Consider the following 25325-nt stretch of genomic DNA (forward strand, 5'->3'; position numbering starts at 1 on the left):
AATTTGATACCAATCGAACTATTTGAGGATTTTAAAATTCCTGAACCCTGACCCAAAACTGAAAAATAAAGAATCCCCGTGTCTGTTTCGGAAAATTGGCATCCCTACACACCACGCCGTTGTTAGAACAAACACCGGCTCAACATTGATATTCGCAGTTGGACAGAAGATGAGCTGTTGAAACTCATCTCTGCAAATGGACATTCTATTTGCTCAAATCCAAGCTGACATTCGCTCCAACGACGCCCTTCGCCAATCCGGTGCTTTACTCCAAGCGCTCCAACAATCAGCCGCTGGTCGCGACATCTCCGTTATTGCCAAATCTGCCGTCGAAGAGATCGTCGCCTCCCCCGCCTCTGCTGTCTCCAAGAAACTCGCCTTCGACCTTATCCGTTCTACGCGCCTCACTCCAGATTTATGGGAAATTGTTTGTACCGGTATTCGCAACGATCTCGATTTCCCCGATCCCGATGTTACAGCTGCCGCCGTCTCAATTCTCTCCGCCATTCCTTCCTACCGCCTTGGAAAGCTTATAACTGATTGTAACAAAGAGATCTCCTCTTGCTTTGATTCTCCCAGTGATAATCTCCGCTTCTCCATCACCGAAACCTTAGGCTGCATCCTCGCACGTGACGATCTCGTGACCTTGTGCGAGAACAATGTTAACTTACTCGATCGTGTCTCCAATTGGTGGAACCGAGTCGCGCAGAACATGCTTGACAAAGCTGACTCTGTTTCCAAGGTCGCGTTTGAATCTGTTGGCAAGCTATTTCAGGAATTTGACTCAAAGAGAATGAGTAGACTTGCTGGAGATAAGCTGGTTGATACTGAAAAGTCCGTCGCAATTAGATCGAATTGGATTTCATCCATGGTTGATTTTGTGTGGAAGAAGAGGAATTCGTTGATGTCACGATCTTTGATTCTTCCCGTCGAGAGTTTTCGAGCTACTGTCTATCCATTGGTTTATGCAGTGAAGGCAGTGGCTTCGGGAACAATTGAGGTGATCAGGAAGCTTTCGAGGTCATCAAAGAGTAAGAATGACAGTACGGCGTCCACCGTTGGAAATGCAGAGAGGTTTGTGGGAGTATCAGATGTGGTGTCACATTTGGCTCCTTTTTTGGCGTCTTCATTGGATCCTGCATTGATATTTGAAGTCGGCATCAATATGTTGTACTTGGCTGATATTCCTGGAGGGAAGCCGGAGTGGGCTTCTGCTTCCATAATTGCAATTCTGACTCTTTGGGACAGGCAGGAGTACTCTTCTGCTCGCGAGAGCATTGTTAGAGCTGTTGTTACAAATTTGCATCTTCTTGATCTTAGCATGCAGGTTCGTGTGCTTGTCTTGGCCCATCAGTTCTTTATTCTATCTTTTTTTAGCTTGATCTGGCTACTGATTAGTTTGTTCATCTGTATAAATTACCAAAACTAATTATGGATGTGGTAAAAATTCCTTATGATGGCTGATGTGTGATATGCTTGACAAGAAACGAGGTCCAACTATTTGATTGAGCAAACACCCTCTCTAGCAGAACTTCTTTTCAAACTCGAATATCATTGATTTAGGCAACTTATATTAAGCTTTTCATATACGTTTCATGTTCTATGCAGTCTCAGTATTCTCTTGCATGCTAGATTCATTGTAATAGATGAAGTAAATGGTTCCCTATCTTATATGAGTGATCTCTATACCTATGATTCTATCTCAATTAGAATTCTGGCCGTGACTGACAATTGCTGTTTCATCATTATTTTGAGTTTAGGTTTCATTGTTTAAAAAGCTGCTACTTATGGTTAGAAACTTGAGAGCTGAATCAGACCGTATGCATGCTTTAGCATGCATCTGTAGAACTGCTCTCTGTGTTGACCTTTTCGCAAAAGAAAGCGTTCGCCGAGGTCAAAAACCTCTAGCAGGAACGGATATAGCATCACTTTTTGAAGATGCGAGAATAAAGGATGACCTCAACAGTGTAGCTAGTAAGAGCTTGTTTAGAGAAGAACTGGTTTCCATGCTGGTAGAGAGTTGCTTCCAGTTATCTTTGCCATTGCCTGAACAAAAGCATTCACGTATGGAGAGTAGAGTGATTGGAGCCTTAGCTTATGGAACTGGTTATGGTGCATTAAATTGGACTGAACCAGCTTTGGAAGTGGTGGAAGTGTGTAGGCCATGTGTTAAATGGGATTGTGATGGTCGAACATATGCTGTTGATTGCTATCTTAAATTGCTTGTTAGACTTTGCCATATTTATGATACCAGAGGTGGTGTCAAAAGAGTCAAAGATGGGGCATCTCAGGATCAGATACTGAATGAAACACGCTTGCAAAATTTGCAGCGGGAACTTGTTAGAGATCTCCGAGAGGTTTGTAATGCTTTGTGAATTACGTTATTTCTAACTCCTTGGCTTTTAGGGAATAATTGTAGAGTTTGGAGCTTATGCTGATCCTGAGTTTAGAAGTGTCCTAACAAAATTTTACAATACATTGTTCATGTCTTTTACCAACTACAAAGTTAAATATTTGAAAAAACTATTACATTTCCACAGTTTTAAAAATCTCAAGAGTGGCATTTGTAAAATATCCGTATCCATGACTTAAATAGTGTCAGTTCAAGGTTTAATGTCAGTTAACATGAACTGAATAATTTATGCTTCTCTAGTACTGTTCGATGCAGATTGAGTCGATAGAGAACAGAGTTTATTTTTGCATTTGATAATTGTTGGCGAGTATGTTGTCGCATAATTGTATTAAACTTTTCAGGTTAACACCCCTCAAATCTGTGCTCGTCTTCTCTGGGCTATTTCAGAGCACATTGATTTGGAGGGATTGGACCCTCTACTTGCTGATGACCCTGAGGACCCATTAAACATTATCATATCAAATTGCCACAAGGTCCTATTCAACATAGACTCATCTGCAAGCACGACAAATCGGCTTCAAGATGTTCAAGCAGTTCTGCTATGCGCACAACGTTTGGGATCCCGTAATGCTAGGGCTGGGCAGTTGCTGACTAAAGAGCTTGAAGAGTTTAGGAGCAATCCCTCAGCTGATTCAGTCAATAAGCATCAATGCCGTTTAATACTCCAGCGAATTAAATATGTTTCAAGTCACCCGGATGACAAGTGAGCGTTTTATCTTATGTTGATTGATTGATATGTCTAAAATAGTTTATACTCTGCCTTTTCAAAAGTGCATTTTGTACTTGTCATGTGCGTGGTGTAACAGTCCTCATGCATGCGAGTCAAATCTTTTCTTCCTTTTATCTTTTTTTCAGTTAGTTGGGTTTAATTGTATTGATTTTTTTCCTTCCTCATATACTACAGTATGAGTTTAAATGGAACCTAGACTAAATGTAAACAAGTTTCATATGTACTAGCTGGTCATGACACACACAAATGTATTTGTTCCATAGAAAAATGGAGAATGAAGTATTTTTAAAAAAAATTAAAATGAAAGTCATCACTTTTGAAATTAAAATGGTAGGAAAGAAGATATGATGTCAAGATAAAATGTGGAATATGAAATTGGGTGGATAAAATGTGATTTTGAAATTATAAAAAAACTTCACCAACAGACCAAAAGTTTTTTTTTTTGATAGGAAACACATTTTATTAATTGATAATTAGTGATTACAATTAGCGGATAAGAAATCCGCTTTAATTAAAGTAAATAAAACCAAACTACAACACCATAATCATGACAATACAAATTTCCAATCCCGAGATAAATCTGAGATACAAAGATGGTGGTATTCCAGCTGTATCGTCGACCAACTCGCAACAGACCAAAAGTTAGATACTCTAGGGGGTTTAACATTAATTAGTAGTATTGGTAATGTTAAAGTATTGAAAATCTAAATTGTTGCCCGTTTGTTCTGGAGTTTGTGGCTTCTACTTTAGTGTGATCACTTGCTTTGGTTGCCCTGATTTTTCTTTTAATTTTTCAGGTGGACAGGGGTAAGTGAAACCCGCGGAGACTATCCATTTAGCCACCACAAGCTAACTGTCCAGTTCTATGTTGCTTCCACTGCTCAGGACCGTAAATTAGAGGGTTTGATTCATAAGGCTATTTTAGAATTATGGAGACCAGATCCCAATGAATTAGCTCAATTGTTGGCAAAAGGGATCGACTCAAGTATGACTAAGGTACTTCCAAGCGCATACACTTTGTCTGGTAGTAGTGATCCTTGCTATGTTGAAGGATATCACTTGACAGATCCAAATGATGGAAGGATTACTCTTCACTTGAAGGTTAGACTACCCATTGTTAGCAACTTCTAATGATTCTCTAATTAGGTTTACTTCTCAATGTACGTTTTGGATTTTATCTAGTGAAACAATTGTTTTCCTTTGCATAATACATCAAATGACCTGGACAATTGGCGTTGAACTTTCTAATCATATAAACCGCCTTCCAAATATCTTTATTTTGTTAACCAGTTAATGATTAAGTGTATGCTGTTTCTTCTGGTATCAATGTACTTTTCGATTGCACCTCTTTATGACCGTTTGCAGCCATTTAGTAAGCAGAAATTGAGTTCTTAACACAGATAGCTCTATCTTTTGTATTTCAGACCAACAGTTCTTGAAGTTCACTCTAGATTATACATTTCACACTGTATTGGATTCAACTAGATCTTATTCAGTTAATAATGCAAGTAATTGCAGGTTTTGAATCTCACAGAGATAGAATTAAATCGGGTGGACATTCGAGTTGGCCTTTCTGGTGGATTGTACTTCATGGATGGAGCTCCACAAGCTGTGCGACAATTGCGTGATCTTAATTCACAGGTTAAGTTAGATTATCCTGCTTCATTGTTGCATCATGTGCATTTTACCTTTTCTATTTGAATATTTCCAGGCCCATACTCTTGTATTTTATGATTTTAATCTTTTATTTACGAGCACAATTTATGAGAATGGCAAGGTTCTTCGTTGAACGTGGCTGAACATTGTGAGGCTTGCGGATCCTATACAATATTATCGTGCAAGATAATATATTTTATTTTATTAAAACAGAGAAACATTTTAAATTTCATTTTACTTGAGCCTAAAACGACAATAAATTTGGGAACTATCCTATCATACCAATAAAATAAGATCCTAGTTTCAAATTAAGTCTATCAAATCGTAACTACTCGACACTCCACCTAAAGTTGGTGCGAAAATATCTGTCATCCCCAACTTTCTCACTTGTTCTTCAAAGGTTTGTTTGGATACGCCCTTAGTTAGGATATCTGCAACTTGTAATAGGCTTGGAACAAATGGAATAACTCCGTCTCCAAGTTTCTCTTTTATGAAATGCTTAGTTCTCTCATGAAGAACTGGATTGTGAGTAATGCTAATGGCTGTTTTGCTGTCACAGTACAGCTTGATGCGAAACTTCATAATCATTTTTAGATCCTCCATGACTCGTTGAAGCCACGGTGCTTCACATACTCTTTGTGCCATTGTTCTGAATTCTGCCTATGCACTACTTCTTGCAACCACTCCTTGTTTTTTGCTTGTCCATGTTACCAAGTTGCTCCACACAAATGTACAATAACCAGATGTTGATCTTCGATCAGCAACTTATCCTGCCCAATCAGTATCTATATACATTTCAACTTCTCGTTTCTCAGTTTTATCAAAAAGCAATCCCTTCCCTGGAGTTCCCTCTAGATATCTCAGAATTCGATATACAGCTTCAAGGTGTTTTACACACGGCTAGTGTATAAATTGGGTCGCCATACTTACTGCGAAGGCAATGTCCTGGCGTGTGTGAGACATATAAATCATTCTCCCGACCAATGTTTGATATCTTCCTGTATCCACCGCAGCGCCATTGTTGACATCTCTTAGATTCTTGTTGGAATCTATAGGAGTATCTGATGGTTTGCATCCACTCATCCTTGTGTCCTTCAGGATATCAAGAATATATTTTCTTTGGGACACCGTGATTCCCTTTCTTGACCTTGCTACCTCCATTCCCAGGAAATACTTCAATTGCCCTAGGTCTTTCATTTCAAACTCTCTTGCCAAGCTCTTCTCTTCTTTAACCTGTTTGGCTCTTCTATATCATCACATGTCAATGTTATATCATCAACATAGACAATTAGCACTGAAGTCTTTCCACTATTGGACTTTTTTGTGAAGAGAGTATGATCAGATTGTCCTTGACAGTAGCCTTGGCTTCTCACAAACTTTGTGAACCTTTTAAACCATGCTCTGGGAAATTGTTTCAATCCATGGAGTGATTTCTTTAGCATGCACACCTTTGGTCTAAGCCGATCAGTAAATCCAGTGGTGGTTCCATGTAAACTATCTTCTAGATCACCATTTAGAAAAGCGTTATTCACATTTAGCTGATTTAGTGGCCAATCAAGATTAGCAGAAACAAAGAGAATAACTCGGACTGTATTGAGTTTGGCCACTGGAGAGAGTTTTTGTGTAGTCAACTCCATATGTTTGGGTAAAGCCTTTGGCAACCAACCATGCTTTATATTGTTCCAGAGATCCATCAGAATTGTATTTTGGAGAAAATACCCACTTACACCTTATAACAGATTTCTCACTTGGTAGACCAGCCTTCTCTCGGGTAGAGTTTTTTCCAGAGCTCTCATCTCCTCATAAATCTCCTCTCTCCATTCATGGATCTTTAGAGCTTCATGTACACTTATGAATACTAATGACATTGAACTGAGAGACAAACAAACAATAGGAGGATGACAGTTTTTTATTAGGGACAAAGTTTGAAATTTGGTTTTTGTGCATGATCGAGTACCTTTTTCTCTAGGCAATGGAAGATCAATGTTGTTTTCAAGAGTGGTCGGGGCATCATTCTGAGTTTCAGGATCAGGCCCACGGGTCTCCCCTTTTCTTTGCACCATTGTTCCTTGTATTATAAACCAACCATTTGAACTATTTCTCACCTGTCTCCACAGTTATGTCAGATTGATTAAAATTTGAAATTTCGTAGTTTGTTAGTGGTCATCTTCACTATCTCTGGACTCCTCCCGAAGATGAGGAGTGTAGAAGGGGACTTGACTTCAGCGAATGTTACATCCATGAAGATAAAAAAAAAATTTGGTAACAGGGTCAAAAACACTTGTACCCCCGTTGGTTTGCAGGATAACCAACAAAGATACACTTCTGTGCCTTTGGGTCCAGTTTCGAAATACCAGGATCAAAGTTATGAACAAATGCTAGGCTACCAAATATTTTCAGAGGGATTTTAGTCAGAAGATGCGTATTGGGAAGTTTTTATGAAAAATATTCATGGGGGATTGAAAATTCAAGATCCTGGATGGTAGTCTATTTATCAAATAGGTGGCTGTTAACTTCTCCCCAAAAATACTCAGGCACTTTTGTTTCAAAACTGATTGCTCGAGCAACTTCAAGGAGATGTCTGTTTTTCTGTTCAGCCACATCATTTTGTTGAGGTGTATGGGGACAAGAGCTTTGGTGAATGATCTTTTGCTCTTGAAAAAACTTTCCAATTATATTGTTAAAGTATTCCCCCCATTATCACTCCGAAAAATTTTGATCCTAGTGTGAAATTGAGTCTGAATCATTTGGAAATTTTTTGAAATTTGACTCATTCATCAGACTTACTTTTCAAAAAAAAATCCAAGTCATACGTGAATGATCATCAATGAAAGACACAAAAATCACCGTTTATCAGTAATTTTTTTTTTTACTTTGCATGGCCCCCAAACGTCACTGTGAATCGTCGTAAATGGTTTGGACCTTTTATAAGGTTGAGACGAAAAAGTAGACCGATGATGTTTGGCTAACTCACAATATTCATAATGCAAAGTAGAAGTATTTTTATTGATAAACAACTTGGGAAACAATCTTTTCAAATAAATAAAGTTCGGATGACCTAACCGACTATGCCATAATAAAATATCATCGACACTCGAGTAGAAAATAGAGTTGAGACACTTGTCTGGATCACGTCTGCATAGTAAGGATTTGGCAGTAAGACAGTAAGACCATCATCCTGTCTAGCATTGCCAATCGTCGTCCCCGAGACCAAATCCTTAAATTCACAATGAGAAGCCAAAAATATGACTCGACACTTAAGATCAGTGGTGAGTTTGCTGATTGACACAAGATTATACGATAGGGGGAACGTGTAACATATTTGTAAGAGTCGAGGAAGGTGAAATAACAAAAGTTCATTTCCCGGCAACAGATGCAACAGAGCCATTAACAATTTTAATTTTTTGGTTTCCTGCACACGGTATGTATGAGGAGAACAAGGTCATATGATATGTGGCTCCCGAACGAATTTGCAATATTTGCACAAGGATAAAAATCTGTCTGGGCCGAGGAACACGAGGGCTTGGATTTATCAAGTCGATAATCAAACAATTGGAATAGTTGCTCTAACTGATCCTTTGTAAAGGGGAGGGAATCTGAGGAGGATGAGGGCATTCCAGAATCTTCACCATCTGCTTGAAGGGCTCGACCACGGGTATTCGATTTGTTGTTGCCAACTTTTTTCTTAAGATGGGTTGGTTTCTCATGTATTCTCCAGCATGTTTCTATAGCGTGCCATGGCTTTTTGCACATCTCACAAAATGGTCTACCTTCGGAACTCCTCTCTCTACTCACAAGGGCCGAACCTTCAGACTCTATGGTGGGTCCAGAGTGTTTCAGCATCACTTGGCATCAAGTTTGTTCACGCCGGACCTCGGAAAACACCTCCCGAACACTGGGCAGAGGTTTTTGCCCAAGTACACGACCTTGAACCTCATACAGATCCTTATTTAATTCCGCAAGAAAGACAAACGTCCTGTTCGGTCCAGTTTTGCCTTGTATCAAGTACAGTCCTTGCCACTCTCTCACTCATCTACATCGAAGAGGTAAAATTCCTGCCATAGAACTATCGACTTGTTATAATAAGTTGTGACATCTTTGTTGTCTTGTTGCATCTGCCATACACGAGCTTTTAGCTCGTACAATTGAGAGTAATTTTCAGAATCGGAGTAAATTTCTCGGACGGCTTCCCAAACGTCCCGAGCCATGGGTAAGAACATGAATGGTTTATCAATTTTTGGCTCTATAGAGTTGATCAACCATGTTGTGACCAATGAATTTCAGAACGCCACTGCTTGTATCTCGGGTCAGTCGAACACAGGACTCTCACTTCGCCGCTCACAGACCTTAGTTTGCTTTTTCCATCAATAACCAGCCGGACTGATTATGCCCACTCCGAGTAATTCTTCCCATTCAATTTGTGAATCGTTATTTGAAGAGAAGAATAGGGAGTGCCATACGATTGGGTTCTACCACTGTCACCGCTTGAACCGTCACCTTCACTACTGGAACCAGCGCCGACGATGGTTGCTTAAAAATTCATGGTCAATCCCAACCTATTGCTCTGATACCATATAGAATAATACGATAGACAATTTGATGAGAAAAAAATTCTCTTATTTTTCCTCTAAAGTCATGGATTGGTATATAGATCAAGGGAATAAAATCAAATCCCAATAAATCTGGAAAATATCCTATCATAACAATAATATAGGATCCTAGTTTAAAATTGAGTCTATCAAATCCTAACTACTCGACAGTGTGTATATATATAGTACTGAAAATATTTTAACTTTAACCATGCCAAGGTATTTTTCAAGCTATATATTGAACTAGGAAGACGACAAGGATTTGAAAACAATGGGATTTGAATGATGCAGCATGAAAATGCAATGCATGTTTTGGGATGTAACATTAGACATAAGCTGCAGGATATCAAAAGCCTGTAAATGATAAAATTTTGTCATCGAAGCTAAGCGAACAGGGTACGAGGAGTGGCTGCATTAGCATAGTTCACTCCACCAGTATACTGTCGTGTTCTAGATGCCTAACGAACCAGGATTAAGGTTCACCGTGCCTTATCGACCAATAACTACATCACAAGCCAGTCATAGCTCTGTATAATCCTCAAACTCCGCCTCAATCAAAGAATATTTATGACATGGCTAACAAGGAACATTGCCCAACATGTGCAATTTAGTCATGTATTAGTATGACAATGAAAAGATGCGTGCTATCAAACTACACTTTCTTCAATGCACCGTAGACAAATGTGATGCCATGGTAATCCATGTACACACGCAGGAGCACAAAAACATATTATGTTGCCTAGTTATAACGTACCTTAATCTGTCATACAATGGCTGAGTGATGTGAAACTATTAAAATGTGATCAATCACTCTAAACAATCACCATCCTCTAGAGTAATCAAAATAAAAAATATGCTTTATGAAACACTGAATTCTGGTGTCTTAAGAAACAATAAATGAATCAAAACAAGGGATTTCTAAGTCACGTGAAACCAAGTAACTCAAATACCATTATCAAAATTATACCATATGTCATTTTAAAGGTTGTAATACTTGATTCAAGAGCTTTAGGACCTATATCTGCCATATTCAACTTGAACAATCAAGTAACCAAGTGAGACAGACATCATTAAGAAGTTCTTGACGTGAAAACATGGTTTGCAGTAGGTTCTTGGAGTGATGGAGGTTTCGAGGCTTGGCTTTGAAGAAAAGTATGGAGTGAGATGCTTCAGTTCTAGTTTTGGTCTACTGGGTTAATATGGCTGGAGAACAAGATAAGCACTCGTATGTGTTTTTGTAGAATACTTATTATATCTATCAGAAGCATTAGTAAGGCCGTTTGCGAAAGTTTACTATTTGATTTGACCATGGATTTGCGCTAGGTCTGTGCTCGGGTCCGTTTATAGTCAAATTCAATAATTTATCATTCATTACCACGGAGTCGTAGTAACTCTGTCCACGGGTCTATGTGGACTCTAGAAGCTATTGTCCTACATGTGGACATACCACAAATTCTAAATGGATCTGTTATGACTAACTATTCAAATCAATATTATTTTTGTGGTTGGGTCCATGGTGTTTCATAGAATTTAAATTTTCTTTTGTTCAAACATATCGATGAAGAGACTTATAATGATTTTAAAATGCAATGATCCTAAGGCATTACCTCCACCACATGGGACCAAATATGAAATTTTCTATAACTTGATGATGTGTGTTGTTAAAAAAATATAAATACATAGTGATGTTGCACCGAATCGCATAATTAGATGATTAATTCGAGGAATTTGCAACATTTTAACAATTATCATCAAGTTGAGAGTATCATTAAAGCTAATTAATTTAACAGCAATCACTTCAAAGGGTCCAGTGACAACAAAACAACTCTCATGAGTATGTTTTGACGGTGGATAGACAAAAAATGCTGTCTTAGAACATAGAAATTTCTTCAAAAAAATATTGAACCCTTCTGCACAAAAATCTGTGGTTCAGCATGTTTATAAGAAACAGGTAAGACCATAATTTCATCACTGCATGGAATTTCTTACATTTACAGCATTTGGCGTTCCCGATATTTTCCTCGAAGGTGTAGCTCTACATATAGTTTTTGGTAGGTGCTTTATTTGCTGATATTATCGTGGTGTATTTCAACATATTTAGAGTATCGAGGTGCCAACATATGAGCTCACACAGTGTTTCAGACTTTATAATGCGCTCTGTTCGTTTTGCATACTAGATCTTAAGTTTTTCCTCAGTTGTCATTACATTTTTTGATCCTGACATCGCTGTTGAATTGCACTAAAAATTGTTCAAATTTTTTGATCCTGACATTGCTGCTGAATTGCCTAAAAAATTGTTCAAATTCTAAATTGCTCTTTTTTTTTTTTGTTAGTTGTGTGGTATCTTATTCTCTTTTTACCTACTGCATTTCTTTAGGAACCAGTAATCTGCAGCGTAACTGTTGGTGTGTCCCATTTTGAGCGTTGTGCCCTTTGGGTCCAAGTCCTGTATTATCCATTCTACGGTAGTGGTGCTCCCACAGATTATGAAGGGGACTATGCTGAAGAAGATTCACAAATTACGAGACAAAAGAAAAGTCTCAGACCTGAAATAGGAGAGCCAGTTATTTTGAGATGTCAGCCATACAAAATTCCGATTACTGAACTTCTTTTACCCCACAAAATTTCACCTGTTGAGTACTTCCGAATGTGGCCTAGTTTGCCTGCTATACTGGAATGTACTGGTACTTACACATATGAAGGAAGTGGGTTTAAGGCAACTGCGGCACAGCAGTATGGGGAATCTCCATTTCTCAATGGCTTGAAATCTTTGTCTTCCAAGCCTTTCCACAAAGTTTGTTCTCACATTATCCGGACAGTTGCTGGTTTTCAGGTCTGTTTAACTTTCACTACTCCACTACTGTGTCCTCTAAGATAGTTACTCTAAGTGCCTTGCACTTAATAATATAGTATAGATTACAATGTCTCCCCGAGCCTTTTTTGGTTTGCGTTTCAACTTTCAAGCAACCAATCTCTCTTGTACAACTTTTGGGTCTTAAAACAGCTTTGCTATGCCGCTAAAACATGGTATGGAGGTTTTGTGGGCTTGATGATTTTCGGTGCCAGTGAAGTGAGTAGAAACGTCGACCTTGGAGATGAGACTACCACCATGATATGCAAATTCGTTGTTCGAGCTTCAGATGCATCTATCACAAAGGAGATTGGTTCAGATCTACAGGGATGGATGGATGACCTCACTAATGGTAGTGTTGAATACATTCCCGAAGATGAAGTCAAATCAGCTGTTGCTGAGAGGCTAAGGATCTCAATGGAACGGATAGCTCTGCTAAGAGCAGCACGACCCCGTCCAAAGTCTCCCAAATCTGATGGTGACGAAGAAGAGAAGGAAGAGGAACAAGACGACGAGAGAAGGAAAAATACAGAGAAAAAAGAAAATGAGGGGGAAGACGGTGAAGCAAAGGGGCCTTCCACATTGTTTGAATTAACTGCTGAGGAAGTTGAACATCGTGCTCTTCAAGCTGCTGTGCTACAGGAGTGGCATATGCTGTGTAAAGACAAAGGTATTAAGGCGAAGTAGCTTTTTTTGCCGGTTTAGTAAATTATGCATTCCCATCAGCTTTTGTTGTACTTCGTTTCATATAGTTCGATATTTTTCATTTCATCTTTCTCTGTGTATCATGGTATCTTGTAGCAGTTGAGTTGCTTATAGTTTTCTATGTGAGTACACTCTTTCTCGAACTCAACAAATTGAGCTTGAAAAAAAGTACAGTGTGAGTGTAAGTGTGAAACACGTTCTATAGTGGCTTGTATCTTCATTCATTTCTCGACATTGACTCGGGAATATGCTCAGAATTTTATTTTTATTATTATTGTGTAGCTTTGCTCTCAAGAAAGTGTCGTTTGCTATATGTTCTATAGTCGAGCCTTTTGTACAGATTGGAATTGAACACATATTAGTGTGCTAGTGCAAATATAACTTCAACACAATCAAGCTGCAGTTCATAGATCACATTGAAATATTTACGGTAGGCAGGTAAACTTCTTGGATATTATCAAATAATGGGATCAAGGTCACCATTAGTTGACTTCTTGGATACATTTTTATATATGTGTATTTGTGTTGTTTATTTATTAGTTTTAGTTTTACTCAAATGTTTTTACATTAATAATCTAATATTTATTTAAATCTTCCATTAGTTAATAATACACAAAACTTTTGTGAGGCGGTCTTATGAGTAAATTTTGTGAAATATATATTTTATTTGGGTCATCTATAAAAAATTATTATTTTTAATGTCAAAAATATTAATTTTTATTGTAAATATGAGCATTAACAAGAGACTTACTCTTAATAATATCTTATTTACAGTTTTTCCTAAGTTGTTTTACGCTAGTCCTTCCAAAAAACATTATTTATATATTATTTTTTAAAGAAAAAACTCCTAACATAAACTTGTTTATCTGTTAATCAAAAGGTTGAAAAAATATTTTTATGAATGGACCTTCTGGGGAACGATAATTCTTAGAATCAGAGGAACATGTTGAATGATAATTTGTTTTATTGGAAGATGATACCAAAATTTTACCACGGGTTCGGTCTAAAGAGCGGATCTTCAAATCTTCACAGCTGAACGGGTAGGGTCGGGCTCCTAAATTCTTCACAGATGAGAACAGGGTAGGGGACGCTAGAGAGTTTTACAGCGTGAACCATTTGATGCTTAAGTCAGTCAGGGGAGCAAACTTAGGCGTGAAATATTCTAATGCTAAGTGAGTAGGGGAGTGTGAATGTGTAAAACCGTAGCACATACCTGGTATTTATAGAGGAGAGTTTAGTTACCTTGCTGGAGTAGAATTCCTGCTGAGATAGGAGACTTCAAACAATAGGATTCTATCCTGACGACGGTTAGGACTCTTGCTTTATCCTGACTAGATTTACCCGAATCCCGGATTTATCAGGGCCCTTATCTATCTCTGAGAATATCTTCATATCCTTTAGTTGCATCGGGGCTCAGAATTCTCGATTCTATGTGGGCTCGGATTTCCCGACCTTTTTTTGAGCCTAGACTTCTGATAGGGCTAGGGATCCTGGGCTTGGACTTCTGATAGGGTTGGGGATCTGTGGGCTTGGATGGCAGATAGGTTCCGAGTCTTTTTATGGGTGAGCTCGGATCCGTCAAGTTGTACTAAATTTAGGGAGCATCAGAACAGTTTCATCATTTGGTTTCGCCGAATGCACGCTGAAACATGTTCGCGGCTTCAAACTCGGAGACTATGCTTAAATCGAGCGATATTACAAGTAGAAAAGAAGGGGAATTATACGGGGATTTATAGTCTTGGATGCATAGGAACGGACTTCCTCCTTGCAAAGATGTTTTTAAAGATAGACCTTCTCACGATCGTTCACTTCGTGGCTGCCAGTGAAGATCTTCAGGTTAACTTTACCATTGCCTCTTTATGTAAGCTACATTACGACACAGACAAAATAATATTGTTGTTATATGAAGGTGATGTCGCATTTTCTATTCCTAATTCATTGGTCGTAACACTTGAGAGGGTTTTGGGGAATGAGACTATTGGTAAGGCGTTATTCCTGATTCTGTTTCTTTCCCTGCTACGCCAAGTGAATTTGAGTGACTTTGTCCATTTTATTGCCAAACTAGAGATTCAAATTTTAATTTTTGTTTCTGTCATTGAACACGAACTTAGTTTCAATATCCAACGTTACGCATTCGGTGGTGGCTTTGACAACTCAGAAATGAGTGATTCCTCTTAGAAAACGTTTGCTGATCTTCAACAAATGAATTGATACTCACTGTTTTACTTTTTTCCTGGAAAGCATGTATATAACTTCTTGTGACACAAAATATGTACTTTTGAATTTTTTTGCCAATTTTCTGATGCTGGGAAGAATATAATTGTATCTGGATCTCGTGGAGAGGAAAGGGATCTATTTATTGGGAATATTGTTTTCAAGTATGGTTTACAACTTTATGTCGGTGTTAGGTTTTCACTTTTTATAATACCCGGGATCCATGAGCACATCTACATGTGAATATCAATGTATTTTTGTACGAACTTCGCATCATATTATCATAAACTGTATTTCGATTATCGATAATTCACGATGTTTGTGATATTATTGAGTATATAAAGTGTATAATTGATAATGAAAGTGAGAAAATATGTTGTGATAATGAATGATTGTATTAGTAATTGATTTATGTTTGAAAAGTATGGTGAACCACAATGGAGAAGTGACATATGTTACAGTTTCTAGCATAATAATCTGAGTATTATTTCAAATGAAATGAAACACATTTTATTATAAAACTAATACATAGCACTAAAACTTTAATATTTATAGTTTTGTCCAAATCCATTTGAAAATGGGGGCAAAATCACCCCGAAGTGTGTCGTGTGTATTTACGTTCTTGCACTGACACATTTTAGTAGAACGAGCATAACTTTCATGTTCGGTATTCAAATTGACTGTTGACTGATGTCAACAGAAAATGAAATCCAAAACATAGATCTGCAATTTAATGTCGGTGACTTGCTAATTCGAAGTGTAAAATAAAGTTTCGAAAATAACAATGCGCGTACCCACGGAGGAAGTCTCACACCAGCGCCAAACTCCTTCCGAATAGCATCAAGCACGCGGCCGCGCCAGAACTTGTGCACCCGTGCCCACCACCTTAGCTGCACATGATTTAAGGTCGATAAGAATGGGTTTTCTCTTAAGGTTTTTCCATTTTCTCTGAAATTTCAAAAGAAAAACAACAAATTCAAATTCTATCATCTAAATCTATCTTGAAATATTGTCGAAACTCTCCACCCCTGGCAGTGGAGTGTATGCCTCCTCAACTCTCGAACCCAAGACCTCCAGGACAAGTACATGGATTAAAGAGACTTGGTACTAATTGAGCTCAGTGGATACCTAGACATCCAGAGACGAGGAAAGACATAATAATCGACAGCCCAAAAGGAAAATATCTTTCTCTCTAGGGATAGGAAAATCATTATTGAAATAACGGACCAAAAGTTATGGAACTTGGGTGTGTATCTTTGTAACATCATTTTCTTTTTATGTATAGTGAATGACGCCCACGGGGGCATATCCGTATTTGACGGAGTGGGTGAACGTACTCGTGAAAGAAATTATCTTTACATGGAAATGAAAGAGTCTAGAATGAAGAAAATATCGTAGAATTAGAAGTGGCTCTAGTTTATGGCTAGATGAATGAACCGCCAAAAGCTCATGTGAGAGTTGGTTTAGCTACCCTACCGATGCTCAATTGGTACTAAGTCTATTTAATCCAAATACTTGTCCTACAAGTCTTAGGTTCGAGATTTGAATAGGCACGTACTCCACTACCAGAGGTGGAGAGTTATGTTACAACCTTACACTTTTCAGGTGGATCTAATGGAAGTCATGATAGCTTCGTTTTTTTCTGGAATACTTGGCTGTTGCATTCCATTTTCATGCATAACACCCCTCTTTTGCTTTACGTTGTATAGTTGCACATTAATTGTTCAAATTGTGCTAGTAAGAAAAGTACCCTCGGAGCATTAAAATACACGTATGAAGAGATGAAAGCACTGGAAAAACTTAGGTCTTGTATGGGTAGTTACATTCAAAACATCAATGGTTATCTATATACAAGTATCATTAAATGGTAAAGTACTTTAATTGGGAACCGACAACATTGCCCTCGAAATATATACGAATTCAAAAAGAGGAAAGGACATTCGTAGAGATCACTACATACGAACTGGGGCGAAACATGGAAATCAAGATGGTGTCACCAAATGAGATAAATGCAGAGATGGATTGAATGGGGAGTTAGATGATCCACAGCGGAGGGTCGGTTGTCAAACTGTTTGTCGATCATCTCATTCATTTCGTCCAGTAGACTTCTCAATTTGTTAAACTCAATTCAAATTAACGAAAAAAATTGTCCCAAAAATGAATAAAATCATTTAATAAGATTTATCTGTCCTAAAATGAAAGGCAGTATAAGTATATCAAGGAATTCATTCAAGAAAAATTAACCACGTCTGGGGTAAACCCACTTCAATTGTGTAGCCACGCCTATGGAATTTGACGCAAGTATTAGCAGTGTCAAAACGTAACCGGCCTTGCCCCACCTAATGACGGATTGTGGGTCGGCCTGCCCCGCTGCCCGTTTTGACAGTACTACTAAGTATTAACCTTTCGGGGATAAATGGTCCATGAAGTAATTCATTTGATTCAATGCCGAGTGTTCCAAGTCAAATTGTGGGGCATGAATTGTCCATGAAACAGACACTCCACTTTAGCCAACGATGACTCAATTCATTTCATTCACCTAGAAGATGAATAGATATCAATGAACATACAATATGTATTTGAGTATTTCTAATTATTGCATCTTTTATGTGAGAAAAAAATCATAACAATGACGACCTCTCTAACCTCAAGCATTCCTCTCACTCTAGTAATAATAATAAATAAATAAAACAACACTGTTTGACATGTTTCATCCGACCAACTGACCTCAACAGAAAATCCAACTGATCCGACAACTTCTCTCCTTACCCCCTAAAACATGAATTGTGTGTGATAGATTGGAATAATGAGTGGGAACAAGAAAAAGCATATCACAACTGAAATTTGGTTCTCCACATTTCTCCGACTGCTTTTCTTGGTTGAGGGTTATCTGGTCCTCGGTCTTTCTATCCAGACGTAAAATAGAACCACCCATTCCAGAAGCCAGCCAATGTAGTTTTTATGCGATATGGAAGCTTTCCAATGATAGACCATGTCTGTAAAATTAACTGGAGGAAACACAATTGAATCCTTGCTCGAGTAAGATAGATATGCTCAACACACCATCAGCGTTTAGCAATAAATAAGAACATTACCAGTGTATCCAAATGAAGTTGAAAAACCTCCCCAACCAAGATTATTCTTTTAGTCACCGGGCGTTTCTCAGTTGTCTCCCACGATAATTATGGAGTTATTCAAAACCACTCAAGAAGATTCTATATGGGAGTTTGGTTACGGAATATGGGTCAAAATTTTCCACTTCATTTCACCATCAAGCATATACACATCCTCATACGCTACGTAAAGCAACATTGGGAGCAAGATAGAAATCTTGAGAAATTAACCAAAGAACAGTAGCAATATGTAACTCAAATACCTCATACCTCTGAGAGAATTTGAATATAGGCGACCATGGTTTTGCCATAAAATCACCCTCTCGACCACCAATAACATAAAGCTTCTCATCGACAACAATGCAAGCCCTATCGAAACACCAACAATTACGTTCGACAGATTTGTGCTATACATAATTTTGAAGCTAAGTATGAATGAAACGATATTCAATATTCTCATATACCCATGAGGTCCACCTCGGGGTTTGGGCACTTGCTCTCGCCATTGCTTCTCAATCGCTTTACCATTCTTCACCAAAAGACTCCAATGGTCTACTCCGGGTGTATAGCGATTCTCTTTTCTTCCATCGATTGCATGGAGTCTTCCCCTCCAAATTTGAGTAGCCGGAGCATAATTGGAATCGTTTATTAGCTAGGCTCTAAGCCAGCAGAAATTTTAGTCACATATGTCTCGTGATCCTTAAATTACATTCGTACTGAGGTCTCACCGGATGGGATGAATGAAGTAAATGGAGTACATACCTAGGAGCTGGTAAAAGTGGCAAGCTATTCCACTTTTTGGAGACGATATCCAGCGCAAATGTGAATTTGCCATTTCTTTTGGTATGTCAAACCTTTCGCTCCAAGTTTTATCCGTAAATTTGTAGACACCATCATAAGAATGCACCTAGTATTAAAAAGATAAGGACGCTAGATTCAATTCATTCTTGAAGCAAGAATATACTTTGTTCCAGGCCTGATTGCGTGTGTATAATGATTGAAAAGATGGATCGAAACTTTACATAGCCAAGGGTTCCATAACCGACGAACAAAAAGATTCTTTATCTGTATTGTGATACCATCCAAACGAGGCACAGAGGCTGTTGTCATCTGCTCCCATTCTAATGATGGAACTGGAAAATCGGCAAATGTAGCTGATATCTTGTCTCCGATCTGTAATCATCCAAACATGTGCTAAAATCATCTACATCCAAATATCATGAATTAAAAAATTCGACCTTTTGGATTTCAACATCGTCTGTGGTGTTTGGCGGATCGAAAATATAGTTACTATGGCGAGCCATTCTCGTAGCAATTGTTAAATATGCCAAGGAAGAAGAAGATGAGGCCCAGAGATAATCCACCACAAAAGCCACCCCAACAAGAAATACAATCGATAAAATGACGATGGCTTTCAGGAAATTGTGTTGTTGGCCAGCAGATCTTGATTTGTCATGAAGCACATGTAATGTCATCATTCAACAATAATGTATGACATGCGGAGAAGAGGAGAAAGAATCTAATGGGGAGGAAGGTGTAGTTATTTTTTGTTCCATTGGGATTTGGATTCATACATGATATTGCGAAGCCCAAATATATTGGGTCAGACCACACAAAAGTTCAAGATCAGTTCTTGTGCCCATCATTCAATTGCCCTATTAATTGATTCTATTCTCCATCCTGCTATTTGACTCCAAAAGTTGGAGGTTTACATTTTCATATAATTGATTTATGATAATAAGTTTGTCATATATACCTTAAAGAACACTTTAGCAATTAACTTGTCTTTAAACAAATTTTTTTATATACGGATACAATGAACATTTGTTGAGGAGAGACCATATTTTTAAAAAATTGCTTTCTTCGACTTTTTTTTAAAAAATAGAGTAATTTTGTTTTCAAACAAATGTTTTTTTTTGTAACTAATACTTTTTTTTCGCCCAAATTGATCACAACAAATTTGTTTTGGGAAAACCATTTGCAGTATCGTAACAATTTAAAGGCTACTTACAGCAGAAAGGAGACTGATATATCAAATCCACAATCACTATCCCCTTTGATCATGTATTTTGATGACCTTGGAGAATGCAAAAACCTCACCCCATAAGTCAAAAGATAAGGCATTTGATCTCACAAACAAGCTAGGCTAGTAATGCAGAATTCGAGAAACAAGGGGTTTCCAAATTTCACATAACATTTACTAGCAACATGGCTAACAAAGAAGCCAAAAAAAAGTTAGATGATGCTGAATGATTATCAAGACACGTCTGTGAAATAACAATTAAAACTTTATTCAGACAACACATTAGCAACCCAACATTGCATCATTGTATAAAATATTACACTCGATTAAGTAAAAGCATCCAAAAAAACTCGATCCAAAGATTCGAAATCCACGGTAAACTAAAACTTTAATGACATAGCTACACCACTTTCTTCACCGATTCTTTTCTTCTTTCCCTATATAACTCGACCCAAAGATTCGAAATTCACTGTATACTAACTGAAATAGCCACAATCACAAAAAAAAAAATGCCACGATATCCACACCCATTGGGGTATGGCACCGTGACCAGCCCCTCTAACAAGCATTTGATACACAAAATATGACGCCAGAAAACCCCGAATGATCGTGTAGAAAGCGTAAAAAGGAGGGGACAAGAAATCATAGAGCATGGCAGCAAATTTGAGATCCGATCGTCGAGCACCTGCTAGAGTCCAGAGGTTCTGGCAGAAGCTGGTGACCTCCGCCAGAATGAGAAGCACGAGAATCGCAAAGGCCCCATGATAAGCGACGTAGCGACATATTAAGAAGACGAAGAGAGTGCACAAATGGTGGTCGATGTAGAGAACGTCGGTCGAGGAAAAGACCAACGGGTGGAGGAGATCCATTAAGAAGTAGGCAATGCTGTATTCCAGAACGAGATTCTGTAGGGAGTTTGGGGAGTGAAAATGGATGCTGGGATCGGAGAGAATGACGTAAGAGGATAAGAAGACGGCGGGGGTGCCGTGAGCTAGGGATATGGAGCAACTGGAAGCTTTGGGCCTTAGGTCTGGGGCCCGGGCCCAGAAAAAGATGAAGAAAGCGGTGAGGTATATGATGAAATACATTATCAGAAACAAGGCAAGAGGGAGATTTGTTATATCTTCCATCATCTGATTCTCAACATCAAGCAAGCCAAGAGGTGAAGAAGGCGATGGGTTTTAGGGGTTTTATTTATTCAGTCTATGGATGGGCGACGATTTCTATGTAAAAATCTAGTTTATGGCCATTAGAAATAGAAGCCGCTCTGATGGATCTTCAGAGACAAAAAAGATTGTGATTCGTTTCATAATGTTTTGCATTTGTTTTTTAAAAATTATAATTAAAAACACTTTTAAAAATATTTTACAAAAATTTTATCTGAATACATATGCAACGTTCGAAAATAAGTCCATGTAGACCGTATACATGAAAATTATTAAATTGCTAAAATATATTAATTAAATGATTTTGGATGCATGAATGATATATTTTGAATGACTAAATGATTAATTGTATTTTTTTTTCTCGATTGCATAATTTAAAGATTTTCAGGCGAATATCGGTGGTTGACGGGACGGAGGACCGGAGACGATTAAAGTGTTAATGATTTCCAAGCTAAATTTTTATTTTTAGTTAAGAAAATATTTATTTTAAATAATTTAAGAATTTTTGAATTTTTAAGGTCAAATTTAAATTAATTAATGAGAGTAAGAAAATTATATATTTTATAAGAGATTTTTTTGGAAATAGATATTTTTAAATATTTTAATTTGAGGCCTAATGATTTTTTATTAATTTTAATGGGCCAAATTAATTATTTAAAAAACTAGGGTTAATTAAGCTCATTAATTAAGTATTTATGAAACTTTTTAAAATTTTTTTTAAAAGAGTCCTATACACATACCACATCTAACACACACACCGAAACAATGGCCGAAACATGGAGTTCTAGGCAAGTGTAGATTTCAAATTTTTTTCTCCTTCGTTCTTCAATTTTCTTCCTCGTTTTTTCTTCCAACATTTATCACCCGACTTCCTTGCATCCTAAGGTGGGTTTTCGGTAGGGTTTTGGCAAGAAAAAAAAGTAGAAATCGTCCTTCATTCGTCACCGACGTTCCACCGCTTCGATATTCGTATTTCGAGCGTTTTAAACCCAAAGGAACATTTATAAACTTTATTTTTGCACCATTCAAATCATAATATGTGTGTTTTATGTTTTAAAGCATGAAAATTATATTGATCAAATTATTTGACGGTTGGATGAATATGTTTCAAAGTTTTGACGTTTTTGGCTCGTTTGAGACGTGTTATGATTTCTAAAGGACATGCTGTTGTTAGGGGATATTAAAGTATTGTAAAAAGTGTCGTTTAAGGGGTAAAAAAAGGTTGGACAGTAGCGAAGAAATTGTACAGTGGAGGCTTGAAACTTAAGGTTTTCCTTGCATGTTTTGGGATGTTTCCATCGTCTAGGTTGTAGGGTGCGAAGGGGCTCGTTCAATAGGGTCAGTATGGTCCAGGAGGGTGGCTGGTGGTCTGGTCCAAGGTGACTCGGGGTGGCTCGAGATTTTTGGGTGCGATGGCTTGGTTTAGGAGAAAGAGGTTCGAAAATAGCTAGGGAGAAGTAAGGGTCTCAAACCGTGGTCTACGTAGGTCGAATCGTGGTTCACGGGGTAGTTTAGGGATGAAAAACTTATGTTTAAAGCTTGGGAAGAAAATATGAAGTTTGGAATTAATTCGGGTTTTAAACGCTTCACGGTTTAGTTATTAAGTCATTAAATCGAAAGGCTCGAGTTTACGTCTAAGAAAAATATTAGAAGTCAAATTTAAGCTTATATGATGCTGTGGGAAGGTTGGAGATAATAAAAGTAAGAAAAAGTCAAAATTGGGAAGTTCAATGTCCAGGGGTAAAATAGTCATTTTACGCCTGTGGTAGTTCGAAAGGTCTGGCAGTGTCCCAAAGAATAATTATACATGCTAAATGATATTTTAAAATGGTTATGATGAAAATATGATATTTTTATGATATACGGAAAGGCGGTACGATTTTTCCCGAAAAATACTGTTTTTGAAGGACACGATATTTTATAAATAAAAAGAAAGAAAAAATATTTTGAAGGATGTGAATTGACTGTGACAAAAAATATATGATTGGGGATATCATGAGGGAAAAACCCCCTGAGGGAGCTCGTTTACGGGAAAAGACCCCAGAGGGAGCCTGACGATCGTATTTCCATATTTGGCCACGACCTAGTGACAAGAGTTGCTGACGCCCCAGGCGATGATGATTTTGAGGGAGGCGCTGACGGTTGAGTGGATTGGGTCCGACAGTACACTCCCGATGGACTTTTATTTTTCGCATTAGCTTAGTATGTAAAGTTTTAAAGTAGAGATTTTGATGATTATTTTATTAAGAGTTTTATGCTTTATTTTGAAGTTTAGTCGTTGGATTATTTTAAAATTGACGTACGATTTTGTGAATGGTGATTTATGAATTTTATGCATTTAAGATTTTTAAATATTAGTTTTTATGTTGGATATTTTTGAAGTCAGAAGAATATGTTTATATAAAAAAAAATCCTTAGTATTTATTTAAATTTTAAAGTTAAAAAGAAAGGGATGTTTCAACACACTTTAAATTTCTCGCTTATAAAATGCTAAAAAAGTTTTTAGAGTACTTATTCTAACATAAATTTTATTTATTTATTTATATTACAACAAAATAAAATACGTCCTTCAACTGTCGATTTTCGCATTCTAAATATGGATTTAACTCGAATTTATATATATATTAGCGGACGATGCACACGTGTTAACACAAACTTTGAGCCTCTATGATTATTATGCCCCTTATTATTCCATTTACAAAAAACTATATGTTTCATGATATTGTATTAAAAAGTTGTGGCTTGAAAAAAAAATCAAAACAAACATTACAACACAATGAGTGATAAAGTTGATACATCTACAATGTATCAAACGAAAAGAAAAAAAAAACTAAATCCTACCATTAATTCTCATGATAATTACAATTTTCAATTCTTTACATACATTTTCCACTTGATCAAATGATAACAAAAGATTTAACTTTAAATTACATGATAACTAAGTTCAGTCTTAAGAAATTGACAAAAACACCGTTAAAAAAAAAAAAGAAAGAAAAGAAATTGAAAAAAACCAGATGACCTGAGATGGCCATATGGGGTCGAAAATGTTTAGTTATGCAAATTTTTTTCTCTCTTTTATTTGCTACTAAGGAGAGGATACCGGTTTAGAGTATTATTTTTATCCAAGCTTTTGGCCAAATTGGAGTTTATTCCTTCAACTCTTTTTCTTGAAAAATAATTAGGAAAAAATCTTCAATAATAATACGTCAAATGCTCGAAGGCTCTGATATTCTAAAAGTTGTTTTGCATTTATTGGTGGATATCTATTTATGTAACACAAAATCTGGATGAAATGAATGAAGGTTTACCCCATCCGCATATATAAATTTGAAACCAAAATTGTGGTAACATATACTAAAACGGCGATACAACTGGAAATATTAATACAAAAGACATTAGAATTAACGATAAGACAAAAATACCTTAAGTGCAACATGAGAGTTGCTGGAATTCTTTTGAGCAATATTTTTGTACGCCCTGATTTGACATCGACAATTTAGAACCAACTGGCTAAACTATTTGAAGAAATTTAAAAATTTTGGCACAAAATAACGAGGGTAACTTTATTGCAAGGTGTAGACCAACGTACAGTTAGAGAACCAAAAACTTAAAAGTCTAAATATTAAAAAATAAGAAGTAAAAGACAGACATGTACTAAAGACTTGATGAATTATATCCATTGATTTGGTATTCAACACCCAAAAAAACTCTAGGAAAGAAGAAATGAACAACATCGTGCTAGAAAATTAATATTTATGCAAAGCTAAATTGATGAAATCCCAAAATTTCAACAATACACAAACTGAACGATTGGAGAATAAAAAACGTGTGTTTCTATTGGATCTTTTCACAAACTTTTAATACG

At 37.2% G+C, this 25325-nt stretch overlaps 2 protein-coding genes and 1 pseudogene across 2 annotated transcripts; 1 reads left to right on the top strand and 2 right to left on the bottom strand.

Moving 5' to 3' along the window:
• Window positions 1–47: 47 nt before the first annotated feature.
• Window positions 48–13215, top strand: LOC140973180 (protein TPLATE). The gene is made up of 7 exons (XM_073435789.1): window positions 48–1327; window positions 1761–2357; window positions 2755–3116; window positions 3941–4244; window positions 4662–4784; window positions 11766–12221; window positions 12393–13215. Exons 1-7 carry the CDS (start codon window positions 197–199, stop codon window positions 12924–12926), a joined length of 3507 nt encoding a protein of 1168 aa, XP_073291890.1. The 5' UTR covers window positions 48–196; the 3' UTR covers window positions 12927–13215.
• Window positions 13216–17704: 4489 nt separating this feature from the next.
• LOC140973187 (kelch repeat-containing protein At3g27220-like) lies at window positions 17705–20200 on the bottom strand (annotated as a pseudogene).
• Window positions 20201–20421: 221 nt separating this feature from the next.
• LOC140973195 (TLC domain-containing protein At5g14285-like) lies at window positions 20422–21585 on the bottom strand. The gene is made up of 2 exons (XM_073435811.1): window positions 20741–21585; window positions 20422–20643 (listed from the first exon to the last, which is right to left on the bottom strand). The coding sequence occupies exon 1, from the start codon at window positions 21425–21427 to the stop codon at window positions 20771–20773; it is 657 nt and encodes a 218-aa protein (XP_073291912.1). The 5' UTR covers window positions 21428–21585; the 3' UTR covers window positions 20422–20643; window positions 20741–20770.
• Between the last annotated feature and the right edge of the window lie 3740 nt (window positions 21586–25325).

This window comes from Primulina huaijiensis, chromosome 1 (assembly GCF_012295235.1).
Source record: "Primulina huaijiensis isolate GDHJ02 chromosome 1, ASM1229523v2, whole genome shotgun sequence".
Taxonomy (NCBI): domain Eukaryota; kingdom Viridiplantae; phylum Streptophyta; class Magnoliopsida; order Lamiales; family Gesneriaceae; genus Primulina; species Primulina huaijiensis.

Excerpts from the sequence above, each read along its gene's own strand:
- LOC140973180 (XM_073435789.1), top strand. The coding sequence starts at position 197 with ATGGACATTCTATTTGCTCAAATCCAAGCTGACATTCGCTCCAACGAC. Across the intron at positions 2,358-2,754 it reads TTGTTAGAGATCTCCGAGAG|GTTAACACCCCTCAAATCTG; the intron begins GTTTGTAATGCT and ends TAAACTTTTCAG. Across the intron at positions 4,785-11,765 it reads TGCGTGATCTTAATTCACAG|GAACCAGTAATCTGCAGCGT; the intron begins GTTAAGTTAGAT and ends GCATTTCTTTAG.
- LOC140973195 (XM_073435811.1), bottom strand. The coding sequence starts at position 21,427 with ATGATGGAAGATATAACAAATCTCCCTCTTGCCTTGTTTCTGATAATG.